The sequence below is a fragment of the Pristis pectinata genome, chromosome 5 (assembly GCF_009764475.1).
Source record: "Pristis pectinata isolate sPriPec2 chromosome 5, sPriPec2.1.pri, whole genome shotgun sequence".
NCBI lineage: Eukaryota > Metazoa > Chordata > Chondrichthyes > Rhinopristiformes > Pristidae > Pristis > Pristis pectinata.
In genome coordinates, this window is record NC_067409.1 from 75,772,595 (window position 1) to 75,790,692 (window position 18,098).

General features: G+C 41.4%; 1 protein-coding gene and 1 long non-coding RNA gene across 2 annotated transcripts in view; one reads left to right on the plus strand and one right to left on the minus strand.

Moving 5' to 3' along the window:
• Positions 1 to 2,617: 2,617 nt before the first annotated feature.
• smim13 (small integral membrane protein 13) lies at positions 2,618 to 12,111 on the minus strand. Its single transcript, XM_052016027.1, has 2 exons — positions 11,775 to 12,111; positions 2,618 to 7,454 (listed from the first exon to the last, which is right to left on the minus strand). Exons 1-2 carry the CDS (start codon positions 11,848 to 11,850, stop codon positions 7,261 to 7,263), a joined length of 270 nt encoding a protein of 89 aa, XP_051871987.1. The 5' UTR covers positions 11,851 to 12,111; the 3' UTR covers positions 2,618 to 7,260.
• A 128-nt stretch (positions 12,112 to 12,239) lies between these two features.
• Positions 12,240 to 18,098, plus strand: part of LOC127570671 (uncharacterized) — a 28,248-nt gene continuing 22,389 nt past the window's right edge. Inside the window, exons 1-2 of the long non-coding RNA XR_007956375.1 lie at positions 12,240 to 12,448; positions 17,721 to 17,813. This is a non-coding gene — a long non-coding RNA (uncharacterized LOC127570671). The remainder of the gene's footprint in view (positions 12,449 to 17,720; positions 17,814 to 18,098) is intronic.

The following is an 18,098-nucleotide window of genomic DNA, read 5'->3' on the forward strand; positions in this document are numbered from 1 at the left end:
CCTTCTGCCAGTCAGCCAATCTTCTATCCATGCTAGTACCTTTCCTGTAATACCACAGGCTTCTATCTTGTTCAGCAAGCTCATGTGCGGCACCTTGTCAAAGGCCTTCTGAAAATCCATGTAAACAACATCTACTGATTCTCCTTTGTCTATCCTGCCTGTTACTTCCTCAAAGATTCCAACAGATTTGTAAGGTAAGATTTCCCCTTAAGGAAACCACGCTGACTTCAGCCTATTTTATCATGTGCTTCCAAGTACCCCAAAACCTCATCCTTAATAAAGGACTCTAAAATCTTATCAACCACTGAAGTCAGACCAACCGGCCTATAATTTCCTGTCTTGTCTCCCACCCTTCTTAAACAGTAGAATGACATTTGCAATTTTCCAGTCCTCTGGAACCATTCCTGACTCTAATGATTCTTGAAGGATCACTACTAATGCCTCCACAATCTCCTCATCTACCTCTTCCAGAACCCTGGGGTGTAGTCCATCCAGTCCAGGTGACTTATCCACCTTCATACCTTTCAGCTTCTCCTTAATAGAAACAACTACATTCACTTCTGCCCTGATTCTCAGATTTCTGTCATGTTGCTGGTGTCTTCCCCAGTGAAGACTGATGCAAAATACTTATTCAGTTCATCCGCCATTTCTTTGTTCCCAATTACTTCTCCAACATCATTTTCCAGCAGTCCGATGTCCACGCTTGCCTCTCTTTTACTCTTTGTATATCTGAAAAAACTTTTGGTATCCTCTTTTATATTATTGGCTAGTTTACTTTATTGCTTTTTTAGTTGTCTTCTGTTGGCTTTTAAAAGCTTCCCAATCCTCTAGCTTCCTGCTAATTTTTCACAATATTGTACGCCCTGTCTTTTGCTTTGATGCTGCCTTTGACTTCCCTTGTCAGCCATGGTTGCCTCATCCTCCCTTTAGAATGCTTCTTCTTCGGGATGAAATGATCCTGCATCTTCCAAGTTACTCCCAGAAACTCTTGCTATTGTTGCTCTACCGTCATCCCTACTAGGGTCCCCTTCCAATCAACTTTGGCCAGATCCTCCCTCCTACCTCTGTATTTATCTTAACTCAACTGTAATACCAATATATCCAATTTTAGCTTCTCCCTCTCAAACTGTAGGGTGAATTTTATCATATTATGATCACTGCTTCCTAAGGGTTCCTTTACCTTAAGCTCCCTAAGCAAATCTGGTTCATGGCGCAACACCAAATCCAGAAATGCCTTTTCTCCAGTGGGCTCGACCACAAGCTGCTCTAAAAAGCCATCTTGTAGGCATTCTACAATTTCCTTCTCTTGGGATCCAGCACCAACTTGATTTTCCCAGTCTACCTGCATACTGAAGTCCCCCATGACCACCACAACATTGCCTTTCTTACATGCCTTTATCATCTCCAGTTGTAATTTGTATCCCACGTCCTGGCTACTATTTGGAAGCCTGTATACAATTCCCATCAGGGTCTTTTTACCCTTGCAGTTTCTTAACTCCATCCACAAGGATTCTACATCTTCTGATCCTATGTCACTTCTTGCTAAGGATTTGATTTCTTTTTTAAAACCAACAGAGCCACCCATCCCCTCTGCCCACCTGCCTGTCTTTTCAATAGGATGTGTATCCTTGGATGTTTAGCTCCCAGCTGTGATCTTCTTTTAGCCACGATCCTGTGATGCCCACAACTTCGTACCTGCCAATTTCTAACCATGCGATAAACTCATCTACCTTGTTTCATATACTGCATGCATTCAAATATAACACCGTCAGTCCTGCATTCACCACCCCTCTAAAATTTGTCTCCATGTTGCCTGAAGTTAAATTCTTATCCCTTTCTAAACTTTGGCTTATTTTTTTTATTATTCTGGAGACTTCAGTAACCTCTCCTGCACTCTAAATACAGAGTAAGCAATTAAGTGCTGGAGTAGTGCTTTTCAGAAAAGGGTTATATATACAAAAATAAAATCAGCAGAGGAGGGCATTATAATCTAGAAGGTCAGGCAGCATTTGTGGAAACAGAAATAGTCAATATTAAACATTCTGGTAACTGCCCCCATTAAGCCATCAAAGGGATTCCCTTTGTTCTACACATTCCTCCCCCACCTTCTCTTACTGAAAACCAATATGTAATTCTCTTTCCCATTTCTGACAAAGACTCATTCACTCTTTCTACTTCCACAGATGCTGCCTGACCTGCTGAGTTTTCCCTTGCATTTTGTTTTTATTTCAGATTTACAGCATTTGCAGGTTTTTTTTTTATTTTCAGGCATTGCAATCTTGTTGTGATTAGGAACTGGTGCATTGGTATTGGTGAAGTTAAAGATACATTAATGGCAGGAAAGTTGTAAACAAAAATGTACAAACATTCTTACTCACAAATAATTCAATTATTAAATGCAAATGATGAATAATGCATTAGACACTCCAGGGTTGATGTAAATGAGAAATGAAACTAGTAATTGCATAGAAGGTAATAAATGATCAGGATTTTTTTTTAAATTGATAACTACAGAAAGAAACATTGCACTGCTTCAAAAAAATGCAGGGGATTCTTCAGAGGGTATGGGAAGGACAGTTGAAGATACAAAAGGAAAAAAGAAGAAAAAGACAATGAAAACTTTCTTTTCCATTTTATTTCATTGTTTCTACACAACAGTCAGTTTAAGAAACAGAAAACATACCAAGGACGTTATTAACACTCAAATGCATTGTTAAATGACTTCTATCTATAATACTATGTGAACATGACCATACAACTGTGAAAGCATTCCTTCAGTCAAATAAACAGTCCAACTTGCATTCTAATAACTTAAGTGTAACATGGATTCAAACTAAGATTCAAATATAACCAGAAACTAATTCAAAACATCTAATTTTGCACTGTAACCATTATATTTGTAACTTAATACAAAGTGGCAGTTCACTCTGTATTTATAATAAACGTTTTTTTAAAATATAAAGTTACTTCCATGAAACTACAAGCACCTACCATTTATAGAGTTTGAGGTAGCCTCTTTAATTATACAAATAACAGTTGGGGAAAAATCAGCAGATTTTCACCTTCTAAATATTTGACTTTGATAATATACCTTCATGACAGACAGGAGCAGGGCATAGAATTTAAAAGTGGCAAACAAATTCTTAAATCACTGCAGGTATGAGGGACAGGATATTTTGTTAACATATTTAAACTGGGAGCCAGATTTAAATTTAACAGGTGCCACATTGGGTTCCTCAGGCTCTGTAAATGCAGCTATGAAAAGGGACATAGTAGCTTCTAGCCTCAAAAAAATGTGGAGGGTTTATTACAGCCCCACAGCCAATTGTGGTTTCTCTTACCTGTCATCATCACAGGCACTTTTCCCCCATCTGGCCCCAAATCTCTCTCACCAGCATCTTCTCCATAACTCCCAATTTTGTGCTCCATCCATATTACCCTCCCCACAGCCCCTCCTGCCCAATTCCCAGGAGTCCACAGTTACAGCCTTCTACTGGTTTTCCTAAAGTGGTCAGAGAGCATGTCAATTAACTAGGCCATAGGACTAGAAAATTATAATAGGGCTCTAGTGTTAAATTCAGCAGAACCCTTGCATCCCTCAACTTATAATTCTTCTGGCCATTAACATTGTCCCTGTAAATATTGGCTAAGTATCTCCTGAAACTAAAAGTAGTGTGCATTCAAATAAGGAACAATCACTTTTGTGGAGCCTTTCCAACAATGAAAAGCACCTCAGAAAGGACAAACAGGAAGAATACAGGGTGATGGTTGAAGTATGTTCTGAATGTGGGAAGTGATGCACTAATGCAGAAGAGGTTAGGCAGCAAGTTGTAGAGAGCAGAGGCAGATAGCTGTGGTAGACTAGCAAAGTGGGGGGGGGGGGGGGGGGGGGGGGGAAGAATGTGTGTGGAATACATAGAGTCCGAAGAGTAAAAAGGACTGGATTGTAAAAATTACCTATACTATCCAGGTATGGAGGAGCAAGGCTAATTTTAAAGTCAATGAATCATGGGTGGATGAAAGTGATACGAATGTGGCATTAAATTCAAGAACTGAAAAAATTAGCAAAAGACAGAATTTACACAGGGTAGAGTTTTGGAATGAGTTAGTGGGATCAAGCTTAAAGGTGACAAAATTGTCAAGATGGATTTTGGTAATGCAGCAGGACAAATGAAGGGTCTCGACCCAAAACGTTGACTGTTTATTTCCCTCCATAGATACTGTCTGAACTGCTGAGTTCCTCCAGCATTTTGTGTATTGCTCCAGATTCCAGCATCAGCAGAACCTCGTCTCCATGTTTGTATATTGTTTTTTCTTTCAAACAGCATAGTAGCACCTTTGGGCTTGACAGTTGACAGGAGAAAGAAAAGTTGGGTGACCTACATCTGTGGGAATTGATCCTGTGCTAAGAAACAATATGCTGGAAGAACTCAGTGGGTCAAGCAACACCTATGGGATGAAAGGAATTGATGACACTTTGGGTCGAAACCCTGCATCATGTACAGGTTTCAACTCAAAACGTCGACAATTCAGGTCAAAACCCTGCATCACGTACAGGTTTCGACAATTCCTTTCCTCCCACAGATGCTATTTGACCTGCTGAATTCTTCCAGCAGAACGTTGCTCCAGATTCCAGCATTTGCAGTATCATGAGTCTCCTCTGACCCTGCACTAATGTTACCAAGGAGCACCATCCACATGGAAGACAGAAGGGAGAGAACTGAGCTTTGGACAAATCAGAGATAATGCAGAAATTGGGGCAGAGGGACAAAGAATCACAGATAAGATTACTTGAATGGAACTTTTATATGGCTGTGCAAGAGATGTACCATAGAGGATAGTTGGAGTGGGATCCACAGGCAATAAAGTACTAGCTTTGTTGGAAAAATAGCAAAAGGACCATGATACAACTGTGGCATAGTAAAGAGCCAGAAGCATGGATTGATTTATTGTGTCAAAGCCATAGAGGTTTAGGTGAATGAGGCTAGTAATATTAATGTACATTTTTTTGTATCATGCTCATATGATTACTAATGTACACTTCTAAATTCCTCTTCTTACCATAAAGTCTCTACAAATGTTTAAACTACATCATCCGAGATACCCAATATCAATGAACTTCCCTTAAAATAAAAAATTAAAATGCCAAATAAAAGAACAGTGCATTTTGCTGCAGTCCATTTAGAAAATAAAGTTTCCTGCCATGATCCTTCAGAGGTACTCTGTGGATGTATTGAAAGACCATATAGTATGCAAAACAAAGACAAACACCATCCAATATAGTCTTGCCACAAAAAGCATTGACAAGCTTGAAGTACTGCAAAATTGATGGGAAAAATCAACTATTAGCCAGACCTGTCTTATTTTCACATTTTGAAATCAGTTGCTTCTATCTCTCCCTTACTTCCTTCCCTATCCCAGTTTACATCTTTTTTTTGCATCATGTTTTTTCAAACACAGGCTACAAGGACAGCCCACCCAAAGCTGCAACTGAACAATGAACAAGACAGCAGTTCCAACATTTTTGTTTAAATTAAGGAGATGGGGGAAAGGGGCAGAGGGAGGAGGAAAATAAGTTCCCCCATTCATAACAAAAGGAACATTATTGCTGTGGAATGGATTCATTGACAGCTTGAAGTAGCATCAAGCATTTCTAAGTCAGTTACTGCAGAGCATAGGCACTCTACTTCAATAATACACCTTTAACTCAGTAAAAAAAAAGTTACCTTTCCGATACAAAACGTTTCTGTTTTTCCACAACTTTAATTCCAGCTGTTAGACAAAGTTTGCTGTTGACACACAGATGTGATTGTCACTCTAGAAATCTGCCTGGAATTTGGGCAAACAGGTGAAAAGGACAATCCCTTAACCCACCACAATGTTCAGCCAAAGCAAATAAGCACATCTCAATCTGTATCCTTCATGATTATTATGAAACTCTATTATTTACAAATTTTCATGGCATTTAGAAGCTGGGAAAATGCAATGGCAGATTTTGTCAAAATGGATGAATAAAGCAAAATTTTTGGAATCTATAAATTAATCACAATCAATGAAACCAAAAGGGATGCTAATAATAAACAATGGCCTAGAAATTCAGACAGATAGCTCTGCTTTCTGCAGTTCTAAGTGAATAAAAATCACTTAATTTCAGGATGGAGCGTGACCACAGCCAAAATCCAAGTGAAATAATGCAATTCTGGAAACTTGTCCTGGCAATTCCAGTGATGCTACAGCCTTGTGTGCCTGATGCAATTTCCTGGTCAGTCACACAAAGGATTACATTATTCCCTCTAAATTAACCCTTTGGAGTTTTGCCCAGGAAATTAAGTCATGCATTTCTGAGGTTATGCACCATTGGGCACATTTGGAAGAGCCTACCCTCCACCTCACCAGTGCTCTGATCTCGTTGCCATCACCCTCTGCAGGAGGTGAAAGGAAGTGTCCATTGAACAAACAGTAGCACTCGAGGCCTTGGGCATCAGGCCAGGTGCTATGGAACCCAGCAGCAGTTGGCACACAATTAAAATAGTTGTTGGTGTACAGCCCTTTAATAATCTTTTAGCAGCACAGACCCATTTCTAGTCCTCTGTCAGTTTTTGGGAAAACTGAAATCCCACATTTCTCTCCTGATTGTTTATAGTAACTTTTTTTAATATATAAAAGAAAATGGTAGTTTAGGCAGGTCTTATGTTCTTAACCATTTCAATGAAAGCAAGTTAGGTTGTTTCAATTGACATGTTAAAATAAGGAAGTTGCAGCAGAAAATTAAATAACTGTTATGTAAACATGTTCAATGTGTTTCTTCATAATTGTGAAAAGTTAAAAATATTAGAAGCACCTAAAGCAAAGTTCAAATGATACACATCTTAAAAAAATGCTACTTCACAACATAAACCATCTTTAGTACTTAACACAGTAATTCACAAAGTGGAATCATATTCAATAGAATTAGAGTAAAGTTGGTAGCACAATTTGATTCATGACTCCTGCAGCCAGGACTGAGTGACCTACCAATTAATTATAAATTGATTCATTCAGCAATGGGAGAGAAATAGATGACCCTACATTGATAAATTAAATAAGCATTATGCATTTCTGTGTGACCCAAGCGATCGTAAATTTCTCCATATGAGAAATTATATTTTTAGCAAGTCAACCAATTAAATAAAAGCACACCATGTCAATCACAGACTGAAGTCGTGCTTAAATGCCAATAAGTGATTCCAAATGACTGGAACAATGCTCCAATTTGGTTTTCTATGTGGTGCCTTCAGTTGGTGGCCTCCGTAGACGTGCTGATTTAGGTCTATGCCCTGGAGGTGTAGGTGGCAATTCTCCTATGCTTACATTCTCCGATGGCTCACTGTCTCCCTGGAGTGAGCTGGTATCACCTACGAGTTCACGAAGGAATTTGAACTTGGACAAGAATAGCTGCCATACCACATACCAACCTGGAAAGCAACAGAAAGCCATTCATTTTCAAGACAGTGATATGATTGATGTGTGAGAGGAGAGTGATGGAGCAATCATTGGTCAGATGAGATTTGTCCCGCTTTTTGTATTTAAACCACAGCTAAGAATTTTCTATCTAGCAACAGGTGTAACGGAGTAGCTTGGATCACAGTATGGTATTGTACAGTATGGGCTCCAGCATCGCAAGTGGGATGTTGTCAGGGCCCATTGCATTTTCTGCAACCAGTGTATTAAGGCACAGTTAAAAATCATGATAATTTATGATACAAGCAGTATCTCCAAGCACAGTGGCTATGATAATTGCGGATTTTGCAGAAGCAAATTTCATCCAACAGGTGAAGTGTTCTTTCTACCTTTTCAAGAATAAAGACCATCCCAGCATAATGACAATGGCAAATATATTAGGAAAAAGATTGCTCAGGAGTAATATTGACCCTTTAAAAACTGCTAACAGTGATACTGAAGATTTAAACAAGAAAATGCAAATATGCTGAAAATGCAAATGTGCTGATTAATTACTTACTCAGTAATGATAATAAAAGCAATAGAGGTTGAAGAGACTCAGAGGGTTCATAAACGTGTGTACAGATCATTAAATTGTCAAGGATAAGCATCAAAAAGGCTCACTGAATGCTAGCCCTTATATCTGGAGAAATGGAACAAAGGAGCAAAAATTTTACATCTATACAAAGAAATAAAATACAAAATGCAGGAAATACTCAATAGGTCGGACAGCCTCTGTGCAGATGGAAGCAGAGTCAATTTTTCAGGTCAACAAACTAGGGTGGTATTCCCTGAAATTTGCAAGATTAAATAAGGACCAGATTGAAGTACTTACAAGAAACTGATGGCCCTGACAGAAAAACCATTCCTACTAATTCGCAAGTTTAGCACTAGGGACACCATCTACTTTCAATTTCTGGCAAATCAGAGTGAAGTTAGGACACACTTTTAGACACAGAGTGGCTGAAGTTATTAAATATCTTCCTCAAATTGCAATTAATGTTAGATCAATTGTTCCCTCTAGACACAAGAACAGTAGCTGAAACTAACTAGAAGTATAAATTGGTATGGCGCAAAGGCAAGCTTTTGGAAATAGCTCACTGAATGCCAGAACAGGCAATGGATTAAATGGCCTTTTCTCTTAGGTGTATGGAATGAATTAAATTGGGTAATGGCTGACATCTATGACAGTATGGATAGACCCCATCTTGAGGCCAAGGATGCACAATGGTAGAGCTAGTGCATCACAGCTCTAGCAATCCATATTCAATTCTGACCTGTGGTGCTGCGTTTGTGGAGTTTGCACATTCTCCCTCTGACAGGGCAAGTTTCCCGAGTGCTCCAATTTCCTATCTCAAAGACATGCGGGTTGATAAGCTAATTGGCTACTGCAGATTTTCCCCAGTACATAGTTAAGTGGTAGAATCTGGGAGGAGTTAATGGGAATGTGGGGAGTATAGTTTACAGAGGAAAAAAAATTAGTGGAGGAATCGGATTACTCTGCTAGCTGGGCCAAATGGCCTCCTTCTATGTCATAAAAAATATTCATTTGATGCTTCTGCTGAAGAGGGCTGCAAGCACTTCATCTTTGTCTTTTGTATTCATGAGTTGGGTTTCAACCAACTTGCTGAAACAAGATGCTTACTCAGACTCCACGTCTGTGCACCCACCTCCATTCACAGCTAGATGCGCAGATCTTTGATTTCATCCATTGGTTTCGGAATTGTTTTGTTGTCAATGCTTAGTCACTAATTATATTTCTCATATTCCTTCAAAACATAGGTCATTCAGCTTATTGAATCTTGCCATCTCTCAGAAATGGCATCAATCCCTTTTCCCACCCATTTCCTGTAACCCATTCTTTCTCTCATGCCCCCCCCCCAGTTCTCTTACCACCCACCTACAGAGGCAATTAACCTACCCACCAGCATGTCTTTGACATCTGGGAGGAAACCAGACGACCCAACAGAAATTCATGTGGTCACAGAGAAAACATGCAAACTTCAAACAGGCAGGATCAAACCCAGAACACTGAAGCTGTGAGACAATAGCACTTCCTGTTGCATCCTCCCCCACCCTCCAAGTCATCTGCTGCGTATCCTAGATTACCAAGGAAGGAAAGGTTGAAGGTGCTGGGGAGTAGATATAGAGGAGATGTCAGGGGTAAGTTTTTTTACTCAGAGAGTAGTGAGTGCGTGGAATGGGCTGCCGGAAACGGTGGTGGAGGCTGATACGATAGGGTCTTTCAAGAGACTGTTAGATAGGTACATGGAGCTGAGTAAAATAGAGGGCTATGGGTAAGCCTAGTAATTTCTAGGGTAGGGACATGTTTGGCACAGCTTTGTGGGCCAAAGGGCCTGAATTGTGCTGTAATTGTTCTATGAAAGATGGAGATACAGTAGTTTAAACTCTGAGCAGAATCTCTAATCCTCCTTGAACGTCAGCATGATGCCAGAAAAATAAGAATTGTAAATGCTGTTCACAAAAGGAGAGTGGGAAAAGCATGATAACAATAAGCCATTCAGTCCAATGTCAATAGTGGGAAAACTGCTGAAAAACATTTCCAAGAACAAAATTAATTGCCTTGAAGAAGCTTGGATTTGTTAAAGACCTACTAATTGAATCCATCCACACACATTTACAAAAATATGTTCAAATCATGCATAAAAGAAATTTTCCTTGCATTAGATCCCCAGAATGATCATTTGCTGCTCAAATTAAGACCATCAGGAAATTGCCCCTGACACACCTTGCATGACTCACCTACCAAAACCGACATATGCCCATTAGTCCTGCATCTAATGTTACATGTTGTCCAGAGCACATTTCCTCCATTGCTGGTAGAAGTTGGAATTTTTTTCTTGTGAGGATTGGGTGTAACCTACCACCTTTGCTGATGACTCACAGAAGAACTGTGAGTACATTCATGAAGGGTCTGGCAATAAGATAGCAATGAAAGGATCTGCACTTCACAAGAACATCAGACACAGAGCACTTACCAGCTTCACTTTTCAAAATGATGCACTTCACCGATTGTAATTTTTTTTTATATACACACAGACTTCTGTAAAAGAAAATCAATTCAAACCAGCATGTTGCAGTCCCTAGTGCCCTGACCAGCCTCCAGTTTGCAATGGTTTGGGACTCTCATGGCATGGGAGCCGACTGGACCAGTCCAATTGTGTACAGGCACACTGGACAGTACCAGTTCCACTCTCCTCCATGTTTCCCTTACCTCTACAGCAGCCTTATCAGAGTTCTTTAAGCACCTACTCACTTCCCAGTGGTCAGCACAGAAGTGACATGGGAACTGTGATTTTTCCCAGTAGCCCTTGAGCAGAACTGCATAGATCACTTTTTTGTGCACATGTATAGAATGACACAGTGCTACTTTTAATGTATTCTTGCCCATTTCTTGTTTTTGTCCAGTAGATCTGAGTGTGCATTGGCACTATACACAACCAAGCAAAACAGGGTTCATCTTCAGTCATATAGTCCTCATGATCTGGAATTCCCTCTTGAAAATCCTCAAACTTTCCACCTCTTTTAAGATTCATCATTAAACCCATCTCCCCAACCAAACTTTTGGTAATCCATCATATACTTTGGCTTGGAATCATTTGTCAAAATCATATCTCCATGAAACACATCAATGTGTTGTCCAGGTTTTAACTAGTTTTATAATACAAGTGAAACTTACATTTGCAACTTCAGTAAAGTACATTTAGACATAGATAACTGGAAATTGTCAAAAGCAAACACCCTGGCATATTACATAGGGTATTTGTGCAGAGATGCCTGAATTTTATGCTGGTAAAATACCACTTGCCTATCAATGCATTTACTTAGAATCAAGAAATTGTTACAGTTCAGAAAAGGCCATTCAGCCAACCAAATCTATGCCATGACTACTAACTTTATAATGCATGGATTCTTTCTTGTCTGGAACTGGAGGTATTTGCAACAACTTGATGTTTGCCATGCACTACTGCTCAAGGGAGATCACTAACATTCCCTCTCCAAAGACAGCCAACCACTGCAAATATCTCCAATTCGAGACAAGAAAGAACCCATGCATTAAAGTCAGTAGCCATGGTCTCAATGATCTAGTCGTCTCTTTCTCCATAGCTCTTAAAATTATGCGCCATACTTACAGATCCTACGTACTCTGAATATTTAAACAAAATTGGGTCCCAATTTCTAAATCTGTGTCTAACTAAACCAGTCATTCCTCCAGTCGGGTCTCCTCTTTGCAGAGGAGGAGAAGGAGCCCCTCTAGGGCGTGTACTACTCACCGAACAGCATGAAGAGCAGGACACAGAGGAGAGTGGCGACCAAGACCAGCAGGGTCAGACCAATGCTCTGTAACATACTGTGATTGTGCGTGCCTGTCACTGACAGATGTACCCAACCACTAGGCCCAACATCGGCCTCACTGGGAGGGGAGGCGTGGGGTGAGGGCAGGAGGATGCTCCGATTTTCACCGCGAGCAGGGCGGCCGCTGCCGGAGGCCCGAGCGGCGCGCAGGATCCGCCGCTTACTTAGTTCACCGGCGACCTGTTCGATCGCCCCGACTGGCTTTCCTCTCCGCTCCTGCGTCTCCGCGGAGCACGCTGGTAACTGTAGTCCTGCGGCGTCGACGTCAACGTTCCTCACGCCTCATCCTGCGGCCGGTGATGACTACAATTCCCGACGTGCGTTGCGCCCCGTCCTTCCACAGCGTCATTCGAGGGGCTCCAAAAGCAGCGTCTGCTGTTTAATTCACGGGCCTTGGACTTGCAGCGATTGCTCAGCGTAGAATGCTTTAAACTTATACATATAAATAGTTTATAAATAGCGCTCGTTTACTCAGTTAACCGCCTCCTTTTAAGGCTTTGTTTCTATGCGGTGGCTTCCGAATGGCTGGCGGTTGCTAGGTGACGCCAGCTGTCGCGGGTTAGTGGAGGATGTGCGGCCAACGCATTCAAAGGTGAGTGCAGCAGTTCTGGTTACCATTGATTAACCTGAGCTGGTTCTTGCAAAACTACTCTGTATGCACCCAGTAATTAAATATGCTCTGTATGCATCCAATAATTAAAATTCAGCTAACTAAAAGGAGAGAAAGCGTGCTGTAATTTTTGCTTTAAATCGCTCCAAACATTAAACTATGAAAGTATTAAGGTAATATAAATCTAAAGTTAAAGCTGGATACTTTATAAAAGATACTTGGTAATGCAAAGATTCGAATATATCCGTGACAGGTTATGATGTTTTCATTGCTTGTTTGTCACCATAACTACCAATGTTATGACACTTCTTGTTGCAATGAGTAATATTATGGCTGATTATATAATGTTAATCCTTTTGTGTTTCTGGAACATAACAAAACCAACGATATGTTTCCCAGTATGTATTCTAGGTGCACAAACAAGTTGCACTTAAGTGGTGACACAAGAGACTGCAGATGCTAGAACCTGATGCAAGGTTTCAACCCAAAATGTTGACAATTCCTTTCCTTCCACAGATACTGTTTGACCTGCTGAGATCCTCCAGCAGATTGTTTGAACATAGAACACTACAGCACAGCACAGGCCCTTCGGCCCACAATGTTGTGCCAACATTTTATCCTGCTCTAAGATCTATCTAACTCTTCCCTCCCACATAACCCCCTATTTTTATGTCATTCATGTGTCTAAGAGTCTCTTAAATGTCACTAATGTATCTGCCCCCACAACCTCTGCAGGCAGTGTGTTCCACGCACCCACCACTCTCTGTGTAGAAAACTTACCCCTGACATCCCCCTTATACCATCCTCCAATCACCTTAAAATTACGTACCCTTGCATTAGCCATTGTTGCACTGGGAAAAAGTCTCTGACTGTCCACTGGATCTATGCCCCTTATCATCTTGTACATCTCCTGTTGCACTTAAGTGGTGTTTTTCACTTTCCTTGGGGGGAGTCACAGAAAAATGAATGGAACAAGAGGATAAGGGGTCATTAGAGGCTTGTATGGAGTAGGCATGCTATATGGACCAGTTCTGCTGACTGACCTACTTCTATGTTGTACATTCCATGTAATTTAGCCCTAGAAACCTTGTATGTCATGTAATTAGTTTGTGGTATTCTTGTACATCTATTCAATTTACTTCCCCCAGATCTCTATCCCCAATACCCTTCCCTCATTAAATAAAATCTGTCAATAGTTTGCTCTATCAGACCTCATGTAGCAAAGGGGTTTTCATTGTAGGCATGTTCATAGTCCTTGTAGCTCACAGGACACCTTTGATTTGCTCTGCTTCGTATAGTAAGGATATAGTGCAGAATGAAAATGTCATGATTGTAACCAAAATGCAGGCATTGACCTGCGTGATTTACTGCCAGTGGTCATACCAAATGGATATTGGGGGAATCTATTTTGATTGTGGTGTGGGGCAAAATTGGCATACACACCTCCAAAGTGATGTGTGCTCATCAATGGCACCCTGCACATGGGAAGGCCAGCAATCCTGGCAAAACCACGTGCTCCCTCCACCTGTTGGACTCTAGCAGAAGGGAATAAAAATGGTTGGCTCTCTTTGAATAGAGAGAATGCTAGTGATGTCCCTTAAGCAACAGTAGACAGAAAATGGCAAGTTGTTGCAAATATCTCTAGCTCCTGATGAGAAAGAACCCATGTATTAAGTCAGTAGTCATGGTCTCATTGATAGCTACTAGCATTGTGGCCTTGCCCTGCTTGGAGGTAGCTGCAGAAGATGGTAGATTTCAGTTGGGATAACTATGCTTGGCTGGTGGTAAGAAGGGCCTTTCTGTCAGATCCTTCATGCACAGCCAGAGTCTCCTAATGCTGCACACAGCCCTTGAGATGGTGGCAGTTGGAATCAAACCTTCATCCATCTCCTGAGGTCTGAAACAAGATGCATTGGTATTTATTGAGGTTAATCCTGAACAACTGCTTAACACAGCACTCTGTAATCTACGGGATGTGCCCAGATACGCACAGTGAAACAAACACCAACCACTACCAGAATGTCATCGATCTGGTAAAAAGACACTTTCAGCTCTGCCTGAAATTTGCTGGTCTTGCAGTGCAAGACGTTGTCCATGGCAGGATATCGCAGATTGGCACAGTACAACTACTGTACTGCTTGTTAAAGAATGTGCTGAAGCTTGGTCAGCACAAAGGCTATATGGGAAAAGCCACCATTTATGGCCCTGCCGGCAGTGGATGATGAAACCTCCGTTAAGGAAAAAAATAACATTATGCTAATATAATCCAAATCCCATAAGCAAATGGAATAATGTAGCATATACCGAGAATGGCATCATATAAATATACAATTTTTTATATATGTGCAAATCTTGTGAATACAGTGTATTTTCACTCTGGTAAGTCACAAGTGGGGTGGGCTCGCAATTGAGGGATGACTGGAAATAAAGGGAAAATTGGTGCTTCATTTAAGGTGGGGTTCCCTGGGTTGGGCCATTGGGGCAGTGAGGTAATGGGTAAAATTATGATTATGATTGGCTGTTTTTTGCAAATAGTTGAAATGCATTTGGGCTATAATTTAAAATTATTAGGACCAATATTGATTTTAAAAAACTAAAATCATAAATTACACTAGAATTCCAAAAATTGACAACCTACCCTTTCCACACAACCTGAGGGACACTGAGATGCAGCTGAAAGCTGGAGACAATGGAAGATGGAATCCAACAGCCTCCAATACACCTACCTCCTGGCCATTGCCTTTTCCCCATTACCAAGACTCGTCCCTCTTGTCACATGTACATTTCTCTGTGACCGTCAGTAGCAATCTCAGAGCTAGTGTGCAAGTGCTTGAGTGTGTGTTACACACAGGTACAACTGCTCGCCCTGGACCTTCGCAATAGTTTGACTACCTGGGGAAATGCAAGCACTATGGGGAGATGTATTATCTCTGTCACCAGCACCACAGCAGTGCTTGCTGGGTGGGACTGTTAGGAGTGCCTGACTAGGGCTATTCACACTCTTGCTAATGGACCTGATGTTCATGTACTGGGTAGAAATGTTCCCACGCCAAAGGGTATACTGACTGGAAATAAAACTGGCAGGAATTCCTAACTCTCGTCTAATGGAGATAGTACATTCAAAGTACATGAGACTGGTTTCATTTATTAATTACTTCACCTCTGTAAGAAGTAAAAATTCCTCACAGAAAGTAAGTCACTGTCTCGCTGGGGATTGGTTGCATCTGCTGTGACAGTTACTGGTCCCCACACTACTCCAGCCATACCTTGGCCTACTGGCACTGTGGATAGTAGCTTGCCAGGAGATGGAGATGCAGACACAAGTGACTGCAGATGCTGGAATCTGAAGCAACAAACAATCTGCTGGAGGAACTCAGCGGGTTGAGCAGCATCTGTGGGAGAAAAGGAATTGTCGATGTTTTGGGTCAAAACCCTGCATTAAGTCTTATTGCAGGTCGTGTGGCTGATGGAGATGCATAGCTGAGGCACGTGACTGTGAAAGTGCGCCACCAAACTTCAAAGCACAACGTGAGGATAGAAGTGACAAGGTCTGCCCTCCTTAGCCAATGTGCCAGTTCTCTACTCCCTCTGAATGAGGAAGTCCTCATTCCTACTCCAGACCACATCACCTCATCTGTAACTGCCACGTCTATGGGTTCTTCAGGCCCCATGTTTGAAAACTTCTTCGATCACCTTTGGAGTCTATGGATACAAACACGGCTGTCCGCCTGCTGGATGAGAAACATTAGAATTTACAGTGGTAAGCCTGTTTCTCTGGCATGTCACAGAAGCTGAAATATTGTTTATTCACTTTTTTTCTCCTTGCACATCACAGCCAACATGCACGTTTCCAATAAGCTGAATGTGACATATCCCTGACTCCCATATCTTATTGGGCACTGGACTAAACTGATACTGATACTCAATGGTCCTTTCTTCAATTCCATCAGAGGAGTCAAGCCACCACCTAAACTTGGACATCCATGTGGAAGTGAAATAAATAGTTAAATTTTTGCCAGAGTGCAGGATAAAAACACAATTTAAATGCTTGGAGATGGTCATCGAGTCACTAATTGAAATTTCACACCCCAATACAAGATCTGTCCAAACCATTAGTGAAGCCCGTCGTCAATGGCAACTGAACTTTCTGACCACTTGATGTTATTTTGAATCATGTACACCTATCCCATGAATAAACAAGGCATTTTTTTGTTCATTGTATCAATAACATAAGAAAAATGTTTGTTTAAAATGTTAAAATTCATTTTCCCTTGGCTTGGCAGCATTCCATGGTACAGTGCAGTTTACACTCACAACTTCTAACAACTCCCTCTACACTAACATGCTAATTTTTCAAGGAGGCCTGCTTTTTCCAGAGCAACAAACAAGTTGCTGGGGGAACTCAGCGGGTTGGTGCTGCTTGACCCGCTGAGTTCCTCCAGCAGATTGTTTGTTGCTCCAGATTCCAACGTGTACAGTTTCATGTGTCTCCACTGCTTTTTCTAGTTCCCCCAAAGCTATGTTCACTTAACTCAACTTCACTGAAGAAAAGGTTCTGCCTTTCATCACTAAAGTTATGACTCACAAATCATGTATTTGTCCTATATATTTTCTTTTTGTAAGTACACATTTTTAAGACCATTTCATAAACCTATTTAGAGTCATGAAAATATACAGTCCTGAAACAGGCCCTTCAGCCCACCAAGTCTACACCAACCATCAACCACCTGCTCAGACTAATCCCACAGTAATCTCATTTTTTTTATTCTCTCCGCATTCTCAATAGCTCCCCCCAGATTCTACCACTCACCTACACACTAGGAGCAATTTACGATGGCCAATTAGCCTACCAACGGGCACGTCTTTGGGATGTGGGAGGAAACTGGAGCACTCGGAGGAAACCCACAGGATCAGAGGAAGAACATGCAAACTTCACACAGTACCTGTGGTCAGAATTGAACCTAGGTCTCTGGCACTGTGAGGCAATGGCCCTACTAGCTGCTGCCACTGTGCACCCATTTAAGAGTTCAAATTCAGCTTCACCTTGTGTTTTAGAATATGTTGCAAAATAAATGCTACTCGTGAGTTACACTAACACTGTGGAAGTCGCATAATGAGTGAATTTTTCCACAGATATATATTTCAGAATCTGGACTTCACTGGCAGGGCTAGTACTTATTACCCATCCATGGTTTGCTCTTGAGAAGGTGATGGTAAGCAGTATTCCTGAACTGTTACTGTCATTCTGATGAAGGTGCTCCCAAGGTGCTGCTGGAGAAGTTACTACTGGAGTTGGACTCAGCGACAATGAAGGAATGTGGGCCAGGGGATTTGGAACATGGGCCAGGTACGTGGTCAACAGCAGGGTCTGGGGACTGTGCCATGTTGCAGCCGGAACCAGGGATCTTGGAACATGGGCTACATGTGCAGCGTGAGAAGGGAGGATGGTATGTTGGGCAGGTCATGTTGTTTGCACGCCTGATGTCAGATTCCTGAAATGGGCACTCTCTTCCAAGAGAGAGATTACCAGGTGGACAGAGAAAAAGGATGTGCTCAAAGCCTCTGGGGAAAAAATGCAACATCCCTACCACCTCTGGCCCATCACTGCTTAAAATGGAGAAAGTGCATTTGG